The following is a 17,101-nucleotide window of genomic DNA, read 5'->3' as shown; positions in this document are numbered from 1 at the left end:
GTAAGGTGACTGCCAAAGGGTCACCTGACGTTTGCAACTTGATGTGGAGATGCTGGCGTTGAACTGGGGTAAGCACAGTAAGAAGTCTCACAACACCAGGTTAAAGTCCAACAGGTTTATTTGGCAGCACTAGCTTTCGGTGTCTCAAGCTCCTTCCTCAGGTGAGTGAGGACTTGTGTTCACAAACAGGGCATATAAAGACACAAACTCAATTTACAAGATAATGGTTGGAATGCGAGTCTTTACAGGTAAAGGAGTCTTAAAGGTACAGACAATGTGAGTGGAGAGAGGGCCAAGCACAGGTTAAAGAGATGTGTATTGTCTCCAGCCAGGACGGTTAGTGAGATTTTGCAAGCCCAGGCAAGTCGTGGGGGTTACAGATAGTGTGACATGAACCCAAGATCCCGGTTGAGGCCGTCCTCGTGTGCGGAACTTGGCTATCAGTTTCTGCTCAGCGTTAATTCTGCTCAGTTTCTGAGAATTTCAGTTTCAGCAGAATCGCTGAGCAGAAACTAATAGCCATGTTCCGCGCACATGAGGACAGCCATAACTGGGACCTTGGGTTCATGTCACACTATCTGTAACCCCCACGACTTGCCTGGGCTTGCAAAATCTCACTAACTGTCCTGGCTGGAGACAATACGCACCTCTTTAACCTGTGCTTAACCCTCTCCCCACTCACATTGTCTGTAACTTTAAGACTTGATTACCTGTAAAGACTCGCATTCCAGCCATTATCTTGTAAATTGAGTTTGTGTCTTTATATGCCCTATTTGTGAACACAAGTGCTCACTCACCTGAGGAAGGAGCTTGAGACTCTGAAAGCTAGTGCTGCCAAATAAACCTGGTGTTGTGAGACTTCTTATTTTGCAACTTGAACAGCCCAGCAAACTTTCTGGAAACTTCCAAATGGATTATAATGAGCAGGCGTCTCCCTTGAACGGGCGTGCGTAAACAGCACTCTTCTGTGGAATTTCACACCTGTCAAGATTGATTCAAAACACGGGGACAGTAAACTTCTAGACTCTGATTCTAGGTCTGCCTTGTAACAAAGAAGGACTATTGAGACTGAGTTCCATAATGAAGTGTAAAAGACCACTATCTATCTTCTGTTGTATATTAGTTGCTTATGACCATGTGACTGAAACTTCTTGTTCATTATAACAGTCCGCCATTTGCCAGTCATAGAAACATAGAAAATCGGAGCAGGAGCAAGCCTGCTCTGCCATTCAATATCAGGGCTGATCCTTTATCTCAATGCCATACTCCCACATTCTCCCCATACCCTTGACACCTTTTGAGTCTGGAAATATACCTAGTTCCTTCTTAAATATAACCAGTGACTTGGCCTCCACAGCCTTCTGTTGTAGAGAATTGCACAAGTACACCACCATCTTGAGTGAGTAAATGTCTCCTCATCTCAGTCCTAAATGGCCTACCCTGTCTCCTGAGTCTGTGATGATCAAAACTGCCCTCTGCTTTTGAAATTCTTTTACCTAAAAACTGAGAGTCTGGGCAACCTGCAGAACACCAGTAACAGCAATACAGCTGCATAAAAAGGCTGTGTCATCTTGCTGCTAAGGACCTGTCAAGTTTAAAGCCTTTTAAAAATCTCTTGGGGCTTGTTTCAAGCAGCACTAAGTTGGTCAGTAACAACCTGGAACCCTGGTTGCACCAGCCATCAGGGCTGTCTACACACAGCCTGACCCCAGACATCTGAATATACCTGAATATCAGTTCCAGAGTGGGGAAAGTTCCTTTCTTCATTTGGTTCTCTAAGGCACATGAACTGCTGTCTATTCTGTTTGATAATATTTGTTGAAGTGCATTACCATCATTAATTGTATCTTGGGTCCGTGTTGTGTGATTGATACAGTAATAGATTTTACTGGGGTGAGTGCATGAACTTAAATATTGCCCCTTGTTTAAATCCATGACTGTCTACTGCTGGTGATTTTTAAATTGACCACACACTAATGGGGAGGTTTGGGAGCACACATCAGTGTTGTCAAAATTCAAGTACAACAGTAGCTAAGAGAAGGATGCAGCAGTTTCACTGTTGTCAAAAAAGTGATGCTTTTTCCACACTTAGAGGAAATTTGATCATCGAGCCAAAATGATTGCAGCTTAAGGTGCACCGAGAAGCTACCTGCAGTCTCTATTTTCATTTCACAACAACACTCGTATCACTGAAAGTTTATTTATTAGTGTCACAAGTAGGCTTACATTAACATTGCAATGAAGTTGCTGTGAAAATCCCCTCCGCCATACTCCGGCGTTTATTCGGGTACACTGAAGGAGAATTTAGCATGGCTGATGCACCTAACCAGCATGTCTTTTGAACTGTGGGAGGAAACTGGAGCACCCGGAGGAAACCTACGCAGACACAGGGAGAACCTGCAGACTCCGCAAAGACAGTGACCCAAACCGGGAATTGAACCCAGGTCCCTGGCGTTGTGAGGCAGCAGTGCTAACCACTGTGCCACCGTGCCAGTTTCCATTCAGGATTAAATCAATGTTGTTGTTCCATCCATTTATTTTCAGTGTACAAAACTTTTCCACCACCTGCACTGTCCAAGCCCCCCTGGCAGCTGCATGGCCTTGTAACCAAGTTGTACCTTGTTCTGATACACATCTGGTATCTTCACCTGCGAATGGCTCATCCAGATGTGTCATTCTCGTCATGTTCAAGATATTGTTTGTCAATTACCCTATCCTGAATTTCCATCTGGGACATCTTCTGCCTTTTCCACCCTTAACCACCTATTGAGAGACTTTACAAGATGAAGGCATGTAAAATCGCTGGCTTATAAGATGAAGGCATGTAAAATCACCGGCTCCAACACACCGCTCCCTGAGGAGCTCAATGCATTCTTTTGAGCAAGAGGTCAGGGAAAACATGCCCTCCACCCTGGAAGCCCTGGTTGAACCTGCATCTGGGGTCACCGTTGCAGATGTCAGAGCAGCTTTCTCGAAGGTCAACCCACGGAAAGCGACTGGCCCGGATAGGGTACCCGGACGAGCACTCAGATCCTGCGCGAATCAGCTGGTGAGGGTATTCGCAGACATCTTCAACCTCTCTTTACAACAATCTGAGGTTCCTATCTGCTTCAAGAAGACGACCATCATCCCGGTACCAAAGAAAAGCCTAGCAGCATGCCTAAATGACTATCGTGCGGTGGCTCTGACATCCATCACTATGAAGTACTTCGAAAGGCCTAGTCATGGCACGAACCAGTTCTAGCCTCCTGGACTGCCTGGATCCACTACAATTTGCCTATTGCTGCAACAGGTACACAGCAGATGCCCTCTCCCTGGCCCTGCACTCAACCCTGGAACACCTAGATAACAAAGACAACTATGTCAGACTCCTATTTATTGGCTACAGGTTAGCCTTCAACACCATTATTCCTACGAAACTCATCTCCAAACTCTGTGGCCTGGGCCTCAGCTCCTCCCTCTGTGACTGGATCCTGAACTTCCTAACCCACAGACCACAATCAGTAAGGATAGACAACAACAACACCTCCACGATCATCCTCAAGACCGGTGCCCCACAAGGCTGTGTTCTCAGCCCCCTGCTATACTCCTTATACACCTATGACTGTGTGGCCAAATTCCCCTCCAACTCAATTTTCAAGTTTGCTGACGACACCACCATAGTGGGTCAAATCTCAAACAATGACAAGACAGAGTACAGGAATGAGATAGAGAATCTGGTGAACTGGTGCGGCAACAATAATCTCCCTCAATGTCAACCAAACGAAGGAGATTGTCATCAACTTCAGGAAGTGTAGAGGAGAACATGCCCCTGTCTACATCAACGGGGACGAAGTAGAAAAGGTCAAAAGCTTCAAGTTTTTAGGTGTCCAGATCACCAACAACCTGTCCTGGTCCCCCCATGCTACCATTATAGTTAAGAAAGCCCACCAACACCTCTACTTCCTCAGAAATTCGGCATGTCAGCTACAACTCTCACCAACTTCTACAGATGCACCATAGAAAGCATTCTTTCTGGTTGTATCACAGCTTGGTATGGCTCCTGCTCTGCCACAGACCGCAAGGAACTACAGAAGGTCGTGAATGTAGCCCAATCCATCATGCAAACCAGCCTCCCCTCCATTGACTCTGTCTACACTTCCCGCTGCCTCGGAAAAGCAGCCAGCATAATTAAGGACCCCATGCACCACGGACATTCTGTCTTCCACCTTCTTCCATCGGGAAAAAGATACAAAAGTCTGAGGTCACGTACCAACCGAGTCAAGAACAGTTTCTTCCCAGCTGCCATCAGACTTTTGAATGGACTTACCTTGCATTAATTTGATCTTTCTCTACACCCGAGCTATAACTGTACCACTACATTCTGCACTCTCTAGTTTCCTTCTCTATGAATGGTATGCTTTGTCTGTATAGCACGCAAGAAACAATACTTTTCACTGTATGTTAATACATGTGACAATAAATCAAATCATCCTAACTTGGCTCCTCTTGTACATTTGCCTCTGAATTCATTACCCTCCTATCCTCCCTAAATTCCTCCATTCATGTAAACATTTTGCCATATTCATGATCAACCTTTGACTTCAGTATCTCCAGTGACAAGTCTACTCCAAGGGTCTGAATCACTGGCAAGGTCTTCTCCGACTCCTTTTCTGTGTGACTTATCTACTACTTCCTTCAGTTCCCCACTGGAGAAGAAAACTAGTTGATTGTCCTCCGAGCTTAGACTTTGGCACTCTCTTTGCTATGATTTGCCAGAGCCTCTTTCCACATTTGATGCCATTGTTACAGTAAAATTTTCTCTGTCGTTGGGCAACATTACAAAGAAGAGCCATTTGGAATCAACGTTAACTTGGTTTCTCTCTCCACAGATGTTGGCAGACGTGCTGAGTTTTACCAGCAATTTCTGTTTTCAAATCAAACCTCCAGCAACTGCAGTATTTTGCTTTTATTTTAGCCTCCAAATAAGAAATGTAATTTTTATGTTTGAATCTGTTCTCAACGTCTATCTTCACCAGCCCTAACCTGCTCAGCTTGACAATCCTTCTCCGCCTCATACACCCCTCCCGCCCGGGTTGTGAGCCTTTCATTCCCCTAACTCCTTTCCTTTTTGCAGAAACATACTTTATTTGTAAAATATCTGAAAGAACATTATAAATATTTGTGAGTGGCAATCACACACAGTACGATAATGTTCAGGTTTCTACATAGATCATGTTGCACTCTGAGGGGCTTCAATACAGTCAAAGAAAAATTACAGATTCAAAATGTGCATTGCAAATGGTGCAATGGTATTTAAGTTGTCTACATAGATCAAGTTGCACTCTACAGTGCTCCAATATAATTGTGATATATGTAATATTCACTGTATACATTTAATGTAAGTCATACAGCCCAAGGGGTTCTATTCAATTCCATTCCCCTTAGTTCACTATGGCTGAAAGGTCTTCGACGGCAACCTTCCCCCATTGTGCCCCAAACTTTAGTGCATCCCTAACTCCTATTTGTTATACCTAGGGAATGTCTTCATCTACTTTGGCTGCATGCTGTAGAATTTGCTCCCTGAACTCCGCAATTCTCTGTCTCTAAGTTATCCCTTATAGGCCACCTTTTTTGAGCCAGTCTTTGCTTACACCTCTGAACTCCTGGTTTGGTTTTATGGAAACATCAGGTTTGATCTGGTGTCAAACACTATGCAGAAGAACCTTTCGACATAGAGAACATAGAACATTACAGCGCAGTTCGGGCCCTTTGGCCCTCGATGTTGCGGCGACCAGTGGTACCAATCTAAAGCCCCTCTAATCTACACTATTCCAATATCATCCATATGTTTATCCAATAACCACTTGAACGCTCTCAATGTTGACAAGTCCACCACTGCTGCAGGCAGGGCATTCCATGCCCTTACTACTCTCTGAGTAAAGAACCTACCTCTAACATCTGTCCTATATCTCTCACCCCTCAATTTAAAGCTATGTCCCCTCGTGCTAGCTAACACCATCCGAGGAAAAAGGCTCTCACTATCCACCCTATCTAATGCTCTGATCATCTTGTATGCCTCTATTAAGTCACCTCTTAACCTTCTTCTCTCTAACGAAAACAACCTCAAGCCCCTCAACATGGAATCGGTTTTCCATGCAGCATGAAGACCCGTGAGATTTTTGAACCCCTGAGCATCGATTGTGCAATACGCTTGACTTTCTCAACTCCTGAGCTGATATTGAAGTGAAATAGATGATGACTAATCTTGTTGGTCACCTATGGTTTGATGCTGGAAGTTGCCTTAGCCTTCAGTTGTAGTAAATTACCTGAGAGCAGGAATAGAGTAATGAGACAAGACTGAGCATTTCAGCTGAAGTGTTTTACAGACTGCAATCTGTACTGCCTTGAGTAAAACTGTGTTTAAGCAAAATCTTAACAAGTGATTAAATGTTTCCATTTTTCTCCTTATGTCTGTATGAAGCACTTTGAAAGGTTTTTCTACAAGAAATTATATTGCAAATATTAGTTATGATTACCATTATTTTGCTGCTTTTGCTGATATATATGATTTGTACATTATGCACTTCATATCTTCTGAGCTACAAAAGATGTGTTAACATTTATCCTAAGTATATATATATATATTAGAAAAACAACTACTGGCAGTTGCAGCATTTAGTGAAGTTTTTTTAAAATCGCACTGTATAAGTAATTAGTAAATACTACGCAGTTGGTATAGCAAACTGCAAAGTTACTCAAGTTATCTTTTATGGAGACAGTTTAAACATTTCTACCACTTTAAGGAATAATGTGTAAATGCAGAGTTCAAAGCATTCTTGTGGTTTGGCATAATCTTTCAAACCTAGAGGGAGGAACAATAGTTTCTGTTGACCTCTGTCAGTGATGTCTTGGTGTGCCAGTTTTATGGATGCTTGAAAAAAATTACTGATGCTTGAGGATATTTTTTGTATGATTATTGCTTGCAAAAGTAAATTTCATCCCGCATGCCCAAAGTAAACAATAGATCATAAAAATATTGTAAAAAAGTGAGAGAAATTTTATGACTTTGAGGAAAAAAGTTATATCTTCATACTCCACCATCACGCAGCTGCATGATTTAGTGTTCACTGAGGAATTTCTGTCCTGCCTTTTTTGTTTCATTGGTTCCCATCCCTAAACAATTTTCCCCATTGTAATTCTATTAAAACCAATTTTCTAATCTCCATTGATGTGCAACTCATTAACTCCCAGTAATTTCACGCAAGTAGCTTAAATATGACACGCGTAGGGATTATGTCTTATTATACTAACATGTCAATGCAACAAACATCAACCCCAAAGTAAACTTGCTCAGTTTGGTTGATTTGTTGCTGGGTTTATGAACAATAAAATTACATCCACAGGTCTGCTGCCAGTACGTGAAGCAGGATCATGCAACATAAAATGCTGAGCTTCTGAATTAAAACAGTGCCAGTATAAAAGTAGCTTGTTATTGGCTGAGTATGAATTGCATGGAGATTCATGAACTGTGAATCAGTGAGCGTTAAAACATTGGGCATTCTGTTACTACTCCCAATTAGATCTCCATTACAGATTTGCATGCTAATCATTAACCGCATGATTTTAGGATATTGATCAAGATGTATTTGGTACAGTTTATGAACAAGCCAATAATGAGTGTTGGGTGGTGGGGTGAGAGTTTTACAATGCAGAAAGAGGCCCTTCAGGCTATTGTGTTTGCAGGCCCATTTTCCAGTACTTGGTCCGTAGCATTGTATGCTATGGCATTTCAAGCGCTAAATGCTTCTTAAATGCTGTGTGGGTTCATGCCTCTATCACCCTTTTAGGCAGAGTTCTAGATTCTCACCACCCTCTGGGTCAAAAAGCTTTTCCCCAAATCTCCCCTAAATTTCCTGCTCATTACCTTAAAAATATGTCCTCTGGTTATTGACCCCTCTACTAAGGAGGAAGGTTTTTTTCCCTATCTACCCTTTCTATGTCCCTCATAATTTTGTACACCCAGCCATACTTATAGTTAAAATGCTATAACATTAAATTCATGCCAAGTAGAAAATTATTTAAGTTATTTTTTAAAAGGCTCGAACCCTTATCTTTCCTTAATATAACTTAAAAGTGGTGAACACAACTTACCACTACCTACCAATCAGCTCTCTTCCTTGTAGTCTCTACTCCTGCAAGCAGAGCAAGACCACTTTCTGAAGAGGAAAAAGTTAGAAAGCCAAAGAGCACTTGTTTTCCCTCTGCACTGAATTCCCACTTTGCTCACAATTCCCAAATATACTCATTCTGACTCCCAACTGCTCACGTGTCCACTTAGTGACTGCGCTTGAAACAACCCTTTTTCTTAAATTAAGCTGAGATGGATCACTCACTAGTTAACTTCTGCAGTATTCAACATCTATTGAGACCCTATTCAGGCTTCAGTTGATTGACAGTTAACTGTTACCCTTTTTAATCTTTTAACTAGGCTACTTAACATAAAAAAAAGTTTTAAAAGACATACCAGTTCAATTCCCACTTTGCTCCAAATCCCCAAATATGCTAGTTTTGATGTGTCTTACTCAGGTGATGTCTCTACCAACTGTCCGTACACTCACGTACTGAATGTGGGCCAAATCCTCCAGTCTCTGGATTGTCGGAGACCAGATATATGAATGAAGATGTCTGGCCTCTGGGAATTGCCTGGGAAGATTCAATTTCGAATGGGAAATTCTCCTCCTTCTGGGACCCTCTGCAAAGGTCTCTGACCTTTGAGTTGAAGTAGAAGACTTCAGAAGTTTCAATGTACTTAGTTTGATAGTCATCCATGTTAGATTAAAACTTAGCCTAACATCTGGGTAACTATCCAACTGACCCCCAAATACCCTCTGACCCTTCCACCTGACTAGCCCACGATCCAACCTGTCTACCTCAACCCAACCCATCGACACGCTTGTTCCCATTAACTCCAACCACTTGACTACTTCCCCAACAGAACTACCCCAGTCACCAAAAAGATCTCACCAACCCCTAACTCGGCTCAACTAACTGGCAACATGACTACCCACTCATCCACCCTACCCACCACATCCAGCTGTCGCCTCACCCTATCTACCTATTCTGCTTATCTCACCTACCCTATCATTTCACCCGCCCTGCCAGTTTACCCACCTAATTGTCCACCTCCCCCTCCAATCCAACCATGCATTAATTCGCTAACATTCAAATTGGACCTTTAAACTTCCCATCCCACAGCTAGATGTCCTATCTTCCTCCATTCCGCCACTACAGAGTTCCCTGATGGATGCTGCACTGTGTTTCTGGAAAAGCCAGGCTCATAAAGTCTAGGAAAAATGTGGTGCAGCATCGGGTCAGAGGAATTTACGGGTGAAGTGGAAATCCGATGATCATTGTCACTGCTCGGAAGATCCAGGCCTACATGTACTTAAAAGTTGTTGTTTTAAACTGAAAGTTCAAGTAGTTACAGCACTACTCTTAAAAATGTGGTGGAATACTTGCTAAAAGGGCGGTACAGTGGTTAGCACTGCTGCCTCACAGCGCCAGGGACCCGGGTTCGATTCCCAGCTTGGGTCACTATCTGTGCGGAGTTTGCACATTCTCCCCATGTCTGCATGGGTTTCCTCCGGGTGCTCCGGTTTCCTCCCTCAGTCCAAAGATGCGTGGATTAGGTGGATTGGCCATGCTAAATTGCCCCTTAGATAGGCTCTGGGTGGGATTGTGGTTGTTGCAGACTTGATGGGCTGAATGGCCTCCTTCTGCACTGTAGGATTCCATGATTCTATGAAAATGTTCAATTAACTGTTTAATATTTATGATCAGTTTTGACAGTGGAAGGCACTGGTACTATCCCAAAAATAACAAAGAATGCAGAGGTTATAGAAAGGGAAGAATTTAGAACTATCATCACCACTAGAGCAAAAGTACTGAGCAAATTATTGGGATTGAAGGCAGGCAAGTCCCCAAGGCTTGATGGCCGACATCCTAGGGTCTTAAAAGGAAGTGGCGTTGGAGATACTGAATCCATTGCTTACAATATTCCACAAGCTCCTGGATGTAGGATTGGTTCCAGTGGATTAGAAAAATGCTAATATAACATCTTATCCAAAAAGAGAGGGAGGGAAAATGTAGGAAACTATAGGCCAATTAGTTTAACATCTGTCATTGGGAAATTGGTATAATCCATTGTAAAGGAAGCAATCACAGGACATTTAGAAAGTCAAAATGCAATCCATCAGAGTCAGCATGGTTTTATGAAGGGTAAATCATGTTTGACTAATTTGCTTGAGTTCTTCGAAGATCTAACCAGCAAGGTAGATGATGAAGATCCTGTAGATGTAATATATCTAGACTTCCAGAAGGCATTTGATAAGGTGTCACACAAAAGGTTAATACACAAGATTAGTTCACATAGAATTAGGGGTAATTTATTAGCGTGGATAGAGGATTGGCTAACAGAAAGCAGAGAGTTGGGATAGATGGGTCTTTTTAGAGTTGGCAAGATGTAACACATGGGGTGCCACAGGGTGTGGCCCTCGGTCCCCAAGTATTTACAATTTATATTAATAACTTGGATGCAGCGATAGTAGGTACTGTAGCCAAATTTGCAGAAGATAATAAAGTAGGTGAGATAGTTGCAATAATGAAATAAGAAATTTACAAATGGATATGGATAGGTTAAATGAATGGGGCAAAATTTGGCAGATGGGGTTTAATGTGGATAAGTGTGAGGTTATCCATTTTTGTAGGAAAAATACAAAGGCAAATTATTATCTAAATGGAGAGATGCTTTAGTACAGAGGGATTTGGGTTTCCTTGTGCATGAATCGCACAAACTAGTATGCAGATACAGCAGGTAATAAGGAAGGCAGAAGAAATCTAGTCATTTATTGGTAAAGGAATGGAATATTAAAGGAGTGAAGTGTTGCTGCTACTGTACAAAGCATTAGTGAGACCACATTTATAATATTGTTTACAGTTTTGGTCCCCTTACATGAGGAGGGGGCCAAAGGAGGCAGTTCAGCGGAGGTTCACTAGATTGATTCCAGAGATGAGGGGTTTGCCTTAAGAAGAGAGTTTGGGCAGTTTAGGCCTATACCCCTTGGAGTAGGGGAGGTTGACAAAATAGACGTGGAAATTATGTTTCCCCTTATCACACAATCTAGAACAAGAGATCATAGTTTTAGAATAAGGGGTGGCAAATTTAAAACAGCGGTGAGGAGAAATTACTTCTCTCAAAGGGTCTTGAGTCTGGGGAGTTCACTACCCCAGAGTGTAGTGGATGCTGGGACTTTGAGCAAATTTGAGGAAGAGGTGGACAGATTTTTAATTAGTAAGGGTTTGAAAGGTATGATAAATGGGCGGAAGTGGAACTGAAGCAGAGTTGAGATCAACCATGATTGTATTAAATGGTGGAGCAGGTTTGAGGGCTAAATTGCCTACTCCTGCTCCTGATTCTTATTCTTATGATCTGTCTACAGTTTAATGCACAAGGATTTAATTTAATTTTTAAAATTTTCTATCCAGGTTTGTTGAAGTTCTGCACAGTTGGATTTTGTGGAATTGGCAGCCTTATTGACTTTGTTCTTATCTCCGCGCAGGTGAGTTGATAACCATCATTTTGAGAGATATGCCAACCTGCTTGCAATCCTTTACGTTGAATGATATGTGGATTATGTTTCTGTAAACTGAAGTGGTCATGCCATAGCTAAATGCAATAAAACCATATGCGAGTTTGCACTGAGTTGTGTTGTTTAAGCACAATTAAATAGATAAATTGTTATACTGGAAGTTCAATTAAATTTTGGCATTAATTGAAATCGGACTATGGTGAATGGTGCTGCTATCCATAATAAAATTGTCTATACTAAAGTCATACTATGGTATAAAGGTATTTAACATGCATGTTAGGCTCGATCTTGTACATGTGAGCTAAAAGCCAGCTCTGGAATGGTTATACTCATTTGTGTTCACCTTTGCAGAAACTTAGCACTTAAAGCTAAGCAACAACACAAAAAATGGTGATCTATTTTCATTAGTTGTGTAGCTGAAGAATTTAGATCAAATATAGGCTTCAGATAAAATGAGATAAGAGAGCAGGGGATAATCGACCCATGATGTACAGAAATAATCTTTTTTAAATTCCTTATTTTTATGTAATATTTATAAATAACAAAATATAAAAGTATACAACAGTTTGGGAAGCCGAGAAGTAGAGTTGGTTGAAGTTTAAAGCTTATCTATTAGTGTCACAAGTAGGCTTACATCAACAATGCAGTGAAGTTACTGTGCAAATCTCCTAGTCGCAGACTCCACACAGACAGTGACCCAAGCTGCGAATTGAACCTGGGTCCCTGGCCCTGTGGGACAGCAGTGCTAACCACTGTCAAAGTTCTATACTCTAGTTCTAACTTGGAATGTAAGCATTCTGACTACTTGATTTTAGTATCAACTTGTACAAGAAAGGAGTAGATCCCAAATCACACTCATATTGATTGTTGGTCCAAGTTAACTGTCAATTCTTCCTCTGCATATCAACTGAGTACAAACAATCCTGTAAATAACTAAGCAATTGTATTCCATCCAGCTCCTCCTCATCTAAACTTGGTATATTTCTTTAGGACAATATATAGTAAAGAGGGATAAGACAAGCCTTCAATCGCTCCTAACTTGATGAAAGGCATCTCAACCTTTTGGAGAGAAGTGCTGTAAAACTTATTTTTAATATACTTATCTGATTAAAACAAGTCTGCTAATGTTCTGACTTTTCAACATTAACTTAAAAAAATGGCATACATTCAGCTCTCGGCTTTGTGCACCTGGATATACTTTCTTTACAAATTCTCTCAGTGCAGTTGTTGGCCTATTTGTCTACATTAATGCAAGAGTATTAAAATATGGATCACATGCAGGACTTCTATCAACACATGTAAGAGTAGCTTTCAATTTATGTTTCATTGCTTCAGGTAAAGAGGTGCTCTTGAGCACTGGGAATGTGGTTTTAAAATTTAATATCTTCACCCAGCTTTCCTCCAGGTGTAATGAAGATGTGTAACAAACCATAAGTTCTGTTGGAACATGCCATGTGTTCTTTGATTTGAATAGCTTATCAGTAATGGTTCACTTGCGTACACGTACACAATATGAATGTGTAAAATAAGGAATGTAATGTGGTTTTGATGATGCAAAAAAACCCACAACTTATTAGCTGCTCTTCAGTGGAGCCTAAAAGGAAAATTGCTTAAATACATTGCGAAGCCAAGAATATTTGATTTGATTTGTTATTGTCACATGTATTAATATACAGTGAAAAGTATTGTTTCTTGCGCGCTATACAGACAAAGCATACTGTTCATAGAGAAGGAATAGAGAGAGTGCAGAATGTAGCGTTGCAATCATAGCTAGGGTGTAGAGAAAGATCAACTTAATGCGAAGTAGGTCCATTAAGTCTGATGGAAGAAGCTGTTCTTGAGTCGGTTGGTACGTGATCTCAGACTTTTGTATTTTTTTCCCGACAGAAGAAGGTGAAAGAGAGTATGTCCGGGGTGCGTGTAGTCCTTAATTATGCTGGCTGCTTTGCCGAGGCAGCGGGGAGTGTAGACAGAATCAATGGATGAGAGGCTGGTTTGCGTGATGGATTGGGCTACATTCATGACCTTTTGTAGTTTCTTGCGGTCTTGGGCAGAGCAGGAGCCGTACCAAGTTGTGATACAACCAGAAAGAATGCTTTCTGTGGTGCATCTGTAAAAGTTGGTGAGAGTCATAGCTGACATGCCAAATTTCCTTGGTCTTCTGAGAAAGTAGAGGCATTGGTGCATTTTCTTAATGATAGTGTCGGCATGGGACATTTGCTAAATTACATAGAAAACATATTATTAAGAGAAAGTCATTTGTAAGTTGTAAAAATATTTTAAAATATCAGTGGATGTTTGAATTGTTGTACTGCTTTCTTCAGGCAGTAATACCAGGGGCTTACTACAAAAATTGCAGCAGAAGTTGTCACCATTCTGTGAATATACAAAGGCCCAGAATATACAGTGTTTTTGACAGCAAAGTGTTCAATACCATTACTCTTTGAATCTGACTACAACTTTGGGATTTAGCACAAGCACAGATGAACATGAAAAGCCTGAGGTTGCAGTCTGTCAGTTCACTGTTCTGCTGCAGGCTGTGCTATGGCTCTCGCTACAGCCACCCTGCACAGGGGGAATGCAGGGTGTCAATTTGAACACCCTGCATTCTCCCTTCCCCTTCCACCAAGTCCCAGAATTTGGCAAGATCAATTGATCGAAATATCCCCTTTTCCCTCTTATATTACTGTTGGCAACACCAATAACATTTTAAGTCTTGTTCATTGAATGAAACTGGGTTTTTAAGGGAAATTTGGGTCATTGCTACTACTGAACAACCAATCAGGCCCTGAAAAACATTTTAACATTTGTGGAATGTTGTTAAATGATTCCATTATGGTTAATGGCTAGTTTCTTAAAATAATTTTTAAAAATATAAAAGTTTGTTCATGATATTTCAGGTTCTACTTGAACCCATGTGTATATCCCAATCTTTATTTCACAGTCTGTAATCATTTTTAAAGTTATTTAATTATTTGTGCTTTTCATTTCCCAGTTTTCTGTCTGTGAGAATTCTTTAATGTGTGTGGCTCCTTAACTTGATGACATCACTGCAGTTCAATGCTAGGAAACATCATAAACTATGCTAAAATAAATTGCACATGAAGAAGGCTAAAAGTCTCAACACAAAGATCACTCAAGCAAGCTGTGCTGAGAAATCTCGGTCAGCAGAATGTACACTTCACTGCTGACTGCAAAATTCAGTTAAAGAACCATGCCTACTCAAAGTTTGCTTGCATCAAATCTATTTTTTATCTCATTCATTTTGATTGCACAGTAACTAGTAGAAATACAAAGTCATATTGCCGATATTGGATTGGGGATAATATATTGGCATGGTTTGAGAGCAGACTAGAAACAGAGAGGAGGATAAATGGGTCTTTTTCAACGTGGCAGGCAGTGACTAGTGGGCTACTGCAGAGATCAGAGCTTGGGCTTTAGCTATTCACAACATATATCATTGACTTGGATGAAGGAACCAAATGTAATATTTTCAAGCTTTTAGACAACACAAAACTCGGTGGGCACGTGAATAGGGAGAAGGATATAAAGGAGCTTCAGAGCAATTTGAACAAGTTGAGTGAGTGAACAAATACATGACAGATGCGATATAAAGTGGATAAATGTGAAGTTATCCACTTTGGTAGGAAAAACAAAATGGGACCGGGGTGTCCTCATACACCAGTCACTGAAAGCAAGCATGCAGGTACAGTAAGCAGTTAAGAAGGCAAGTGGTGTGTTAGCCTTCATTGCAAGAAAATTTGGACATAGAAGCAAGGGTGTCTTACTGCAGGTGCACAGTTTTTGTCTCCTTATCTAAGAAAGGATATGCTTGCAATAGACGGAGTAAAGCGAATGTTCACCAGACTGATTCGTGGGATGGTAGGATTGGTATATGAGAAGAGATTGAGTCAACTAGCCATATATTCACTAGAGTTTGGAAGAATAAGGGAGGATCTCATTGAAATGTAGAAAATTCTGATAGAGCTGGACAGACTGGACGCAGGGATGTTGTTTCCTCTGGCTGGGGGGTCCAGAACAAGTTAACCTCAGGATACGCGGTAGGCCATTTAGGACTGAGATGACGAGAAATTTATTATGTGAACCTATGGAACTCTCTACCACAGAAGTTGTGGAGGTCAAGTCACTGAATATATTTAAGAAGGAAATAGATTTCTCAACACCAAAGGCATCAAAGGGAATGAGGAGGGATGGTGTTTATGGCATTGAGATAGAGGACCAGCCATGATCATATTGAATGATGGAGCAGGCTCAAGGGACTGAATGGCCGACTGCTGTTCCTATTTTCAATGTTTCTATGAAGCTTATGTTATTGTGACTCAAGAATGTATGTTTTTTTTGTTCTTTCGTGGGATGTGTATGTCACTGGCAAAGCCAGTATTTGTCACCTAATTGCGCTTGAACTGAGTGGCTTTCCACCATTTCAGAGAGTAGTTGAGAGTCAACCATATTGCCTTGCATCTGTAGTCACACAGATAAGACCAAGTAACAATGGCAGATTTCCTTCCCTAAAGGCGATTAGTGAACTGGATGGGACTTTACAACAATTGACAATGATTTCCTGGTTACCATTACTAAGATTAGCTTTTTAATTCCAGATTATTCCTTAAATTTAAATTCTATCAGGTGCCATGGTGGGACTGAAACCTTTATTCCAAGAGCATTTACCTGAATCTCTGGATTACTAATCCTGTGACATTACCACTATACTGCCATATTCCCCAATAATCTTTCTTTTGCTTCACTGATATTATCTGAATGTGTTGCATTCTTTCATACAAAATGCTAAAATTCCCTTGGATATAATTGCAGTGTTACCCTGTTTCTTTTTACAGGCAAAAGATTGAAACTCTAGGTAATCCCTATGGTTATATAGCATCTCGTAAAAATGGTGCAAATTAAGAAAACATAGTTCTTGAAAAGACTGTTTGGCCACGAGGACAAATTATGAACAATCTGTCCAATCACGTTCTATGTGCTTTCTCCCTAACTCAGTAATAAGCAAATTCCACAATTGCTATGTCTCCCAAATTTCCACTGGTCTGGTTCTTTCACAGCTGATATATCTTTGGTCTTGGTGATGCAGAAAAGTCGTGAGTTTTATGGAGTATTCTCAAACAGGATTTCACTGAAAAGTGTCCATAATATTCTGCACCTTACTATTAGATATTAGTAAATCTGTTCTTAAGTGTCTATAGGTCTTACAATACCACAACCATCAGTCTTCTCTGCTTTTTACTACCCTGCTCTGTTTCATTCTGCTTCTTCCTTCATTAATGTTAAGAAATTAGATCAGAAACCCCAAGGCATATTATGAAGTTAGACTGGACCCCGACTATTTGCTACTTTGGCATTGTGAGGATAAAATGTTTCACTGCAGATGTGATTCTATGATACACTAGGAAGCTATTATCAAAACAAACTTTATTTAACAACACAGTTTAACAATA

The 17,101-nt window shown here is 40.9% G+C and overlaps 1 protein-coding gene across 1 annotated transcript in view; it reads left to right on the top strand.

The window, feature by feature from the left end:
- tm2d1 (TM2 domain containing 1) overlaps positions 1-17,101 on the top strand; it is an 87,140-nt gene that overhangs the window by 29,272 nt on the left and 40,767 nt on the right. Inside the window, exon 5 of the mRNA XM_078218534.1 lies at positions 11,527-11,600. Coding sequence (XP_078074660.1) covers positions 11,527-11,600 — 74 coding nt within the window. The remainder of the gene's footprint in view (positions 1-11,526; positions 11,601-17,101) is intronic.

Source organism: Mustelus asterias, chromosome 8 (assembly GCF_964213995.1).
Source record: "Mustelus asterias chromosome 8, sMusAst1.hap1.1, whole genome shotgun sequence".
NCBI lineage: Eukaryota > Metazoa > Chordata > Chondrichthyes > Carcharhiniformes > Triakidae > Mustelus > Mustelus asterias.
Note: the sequence above shows the minus strand (reverse complement) of the source record. Positions and strands in the feature narration are given on the sequence as shown.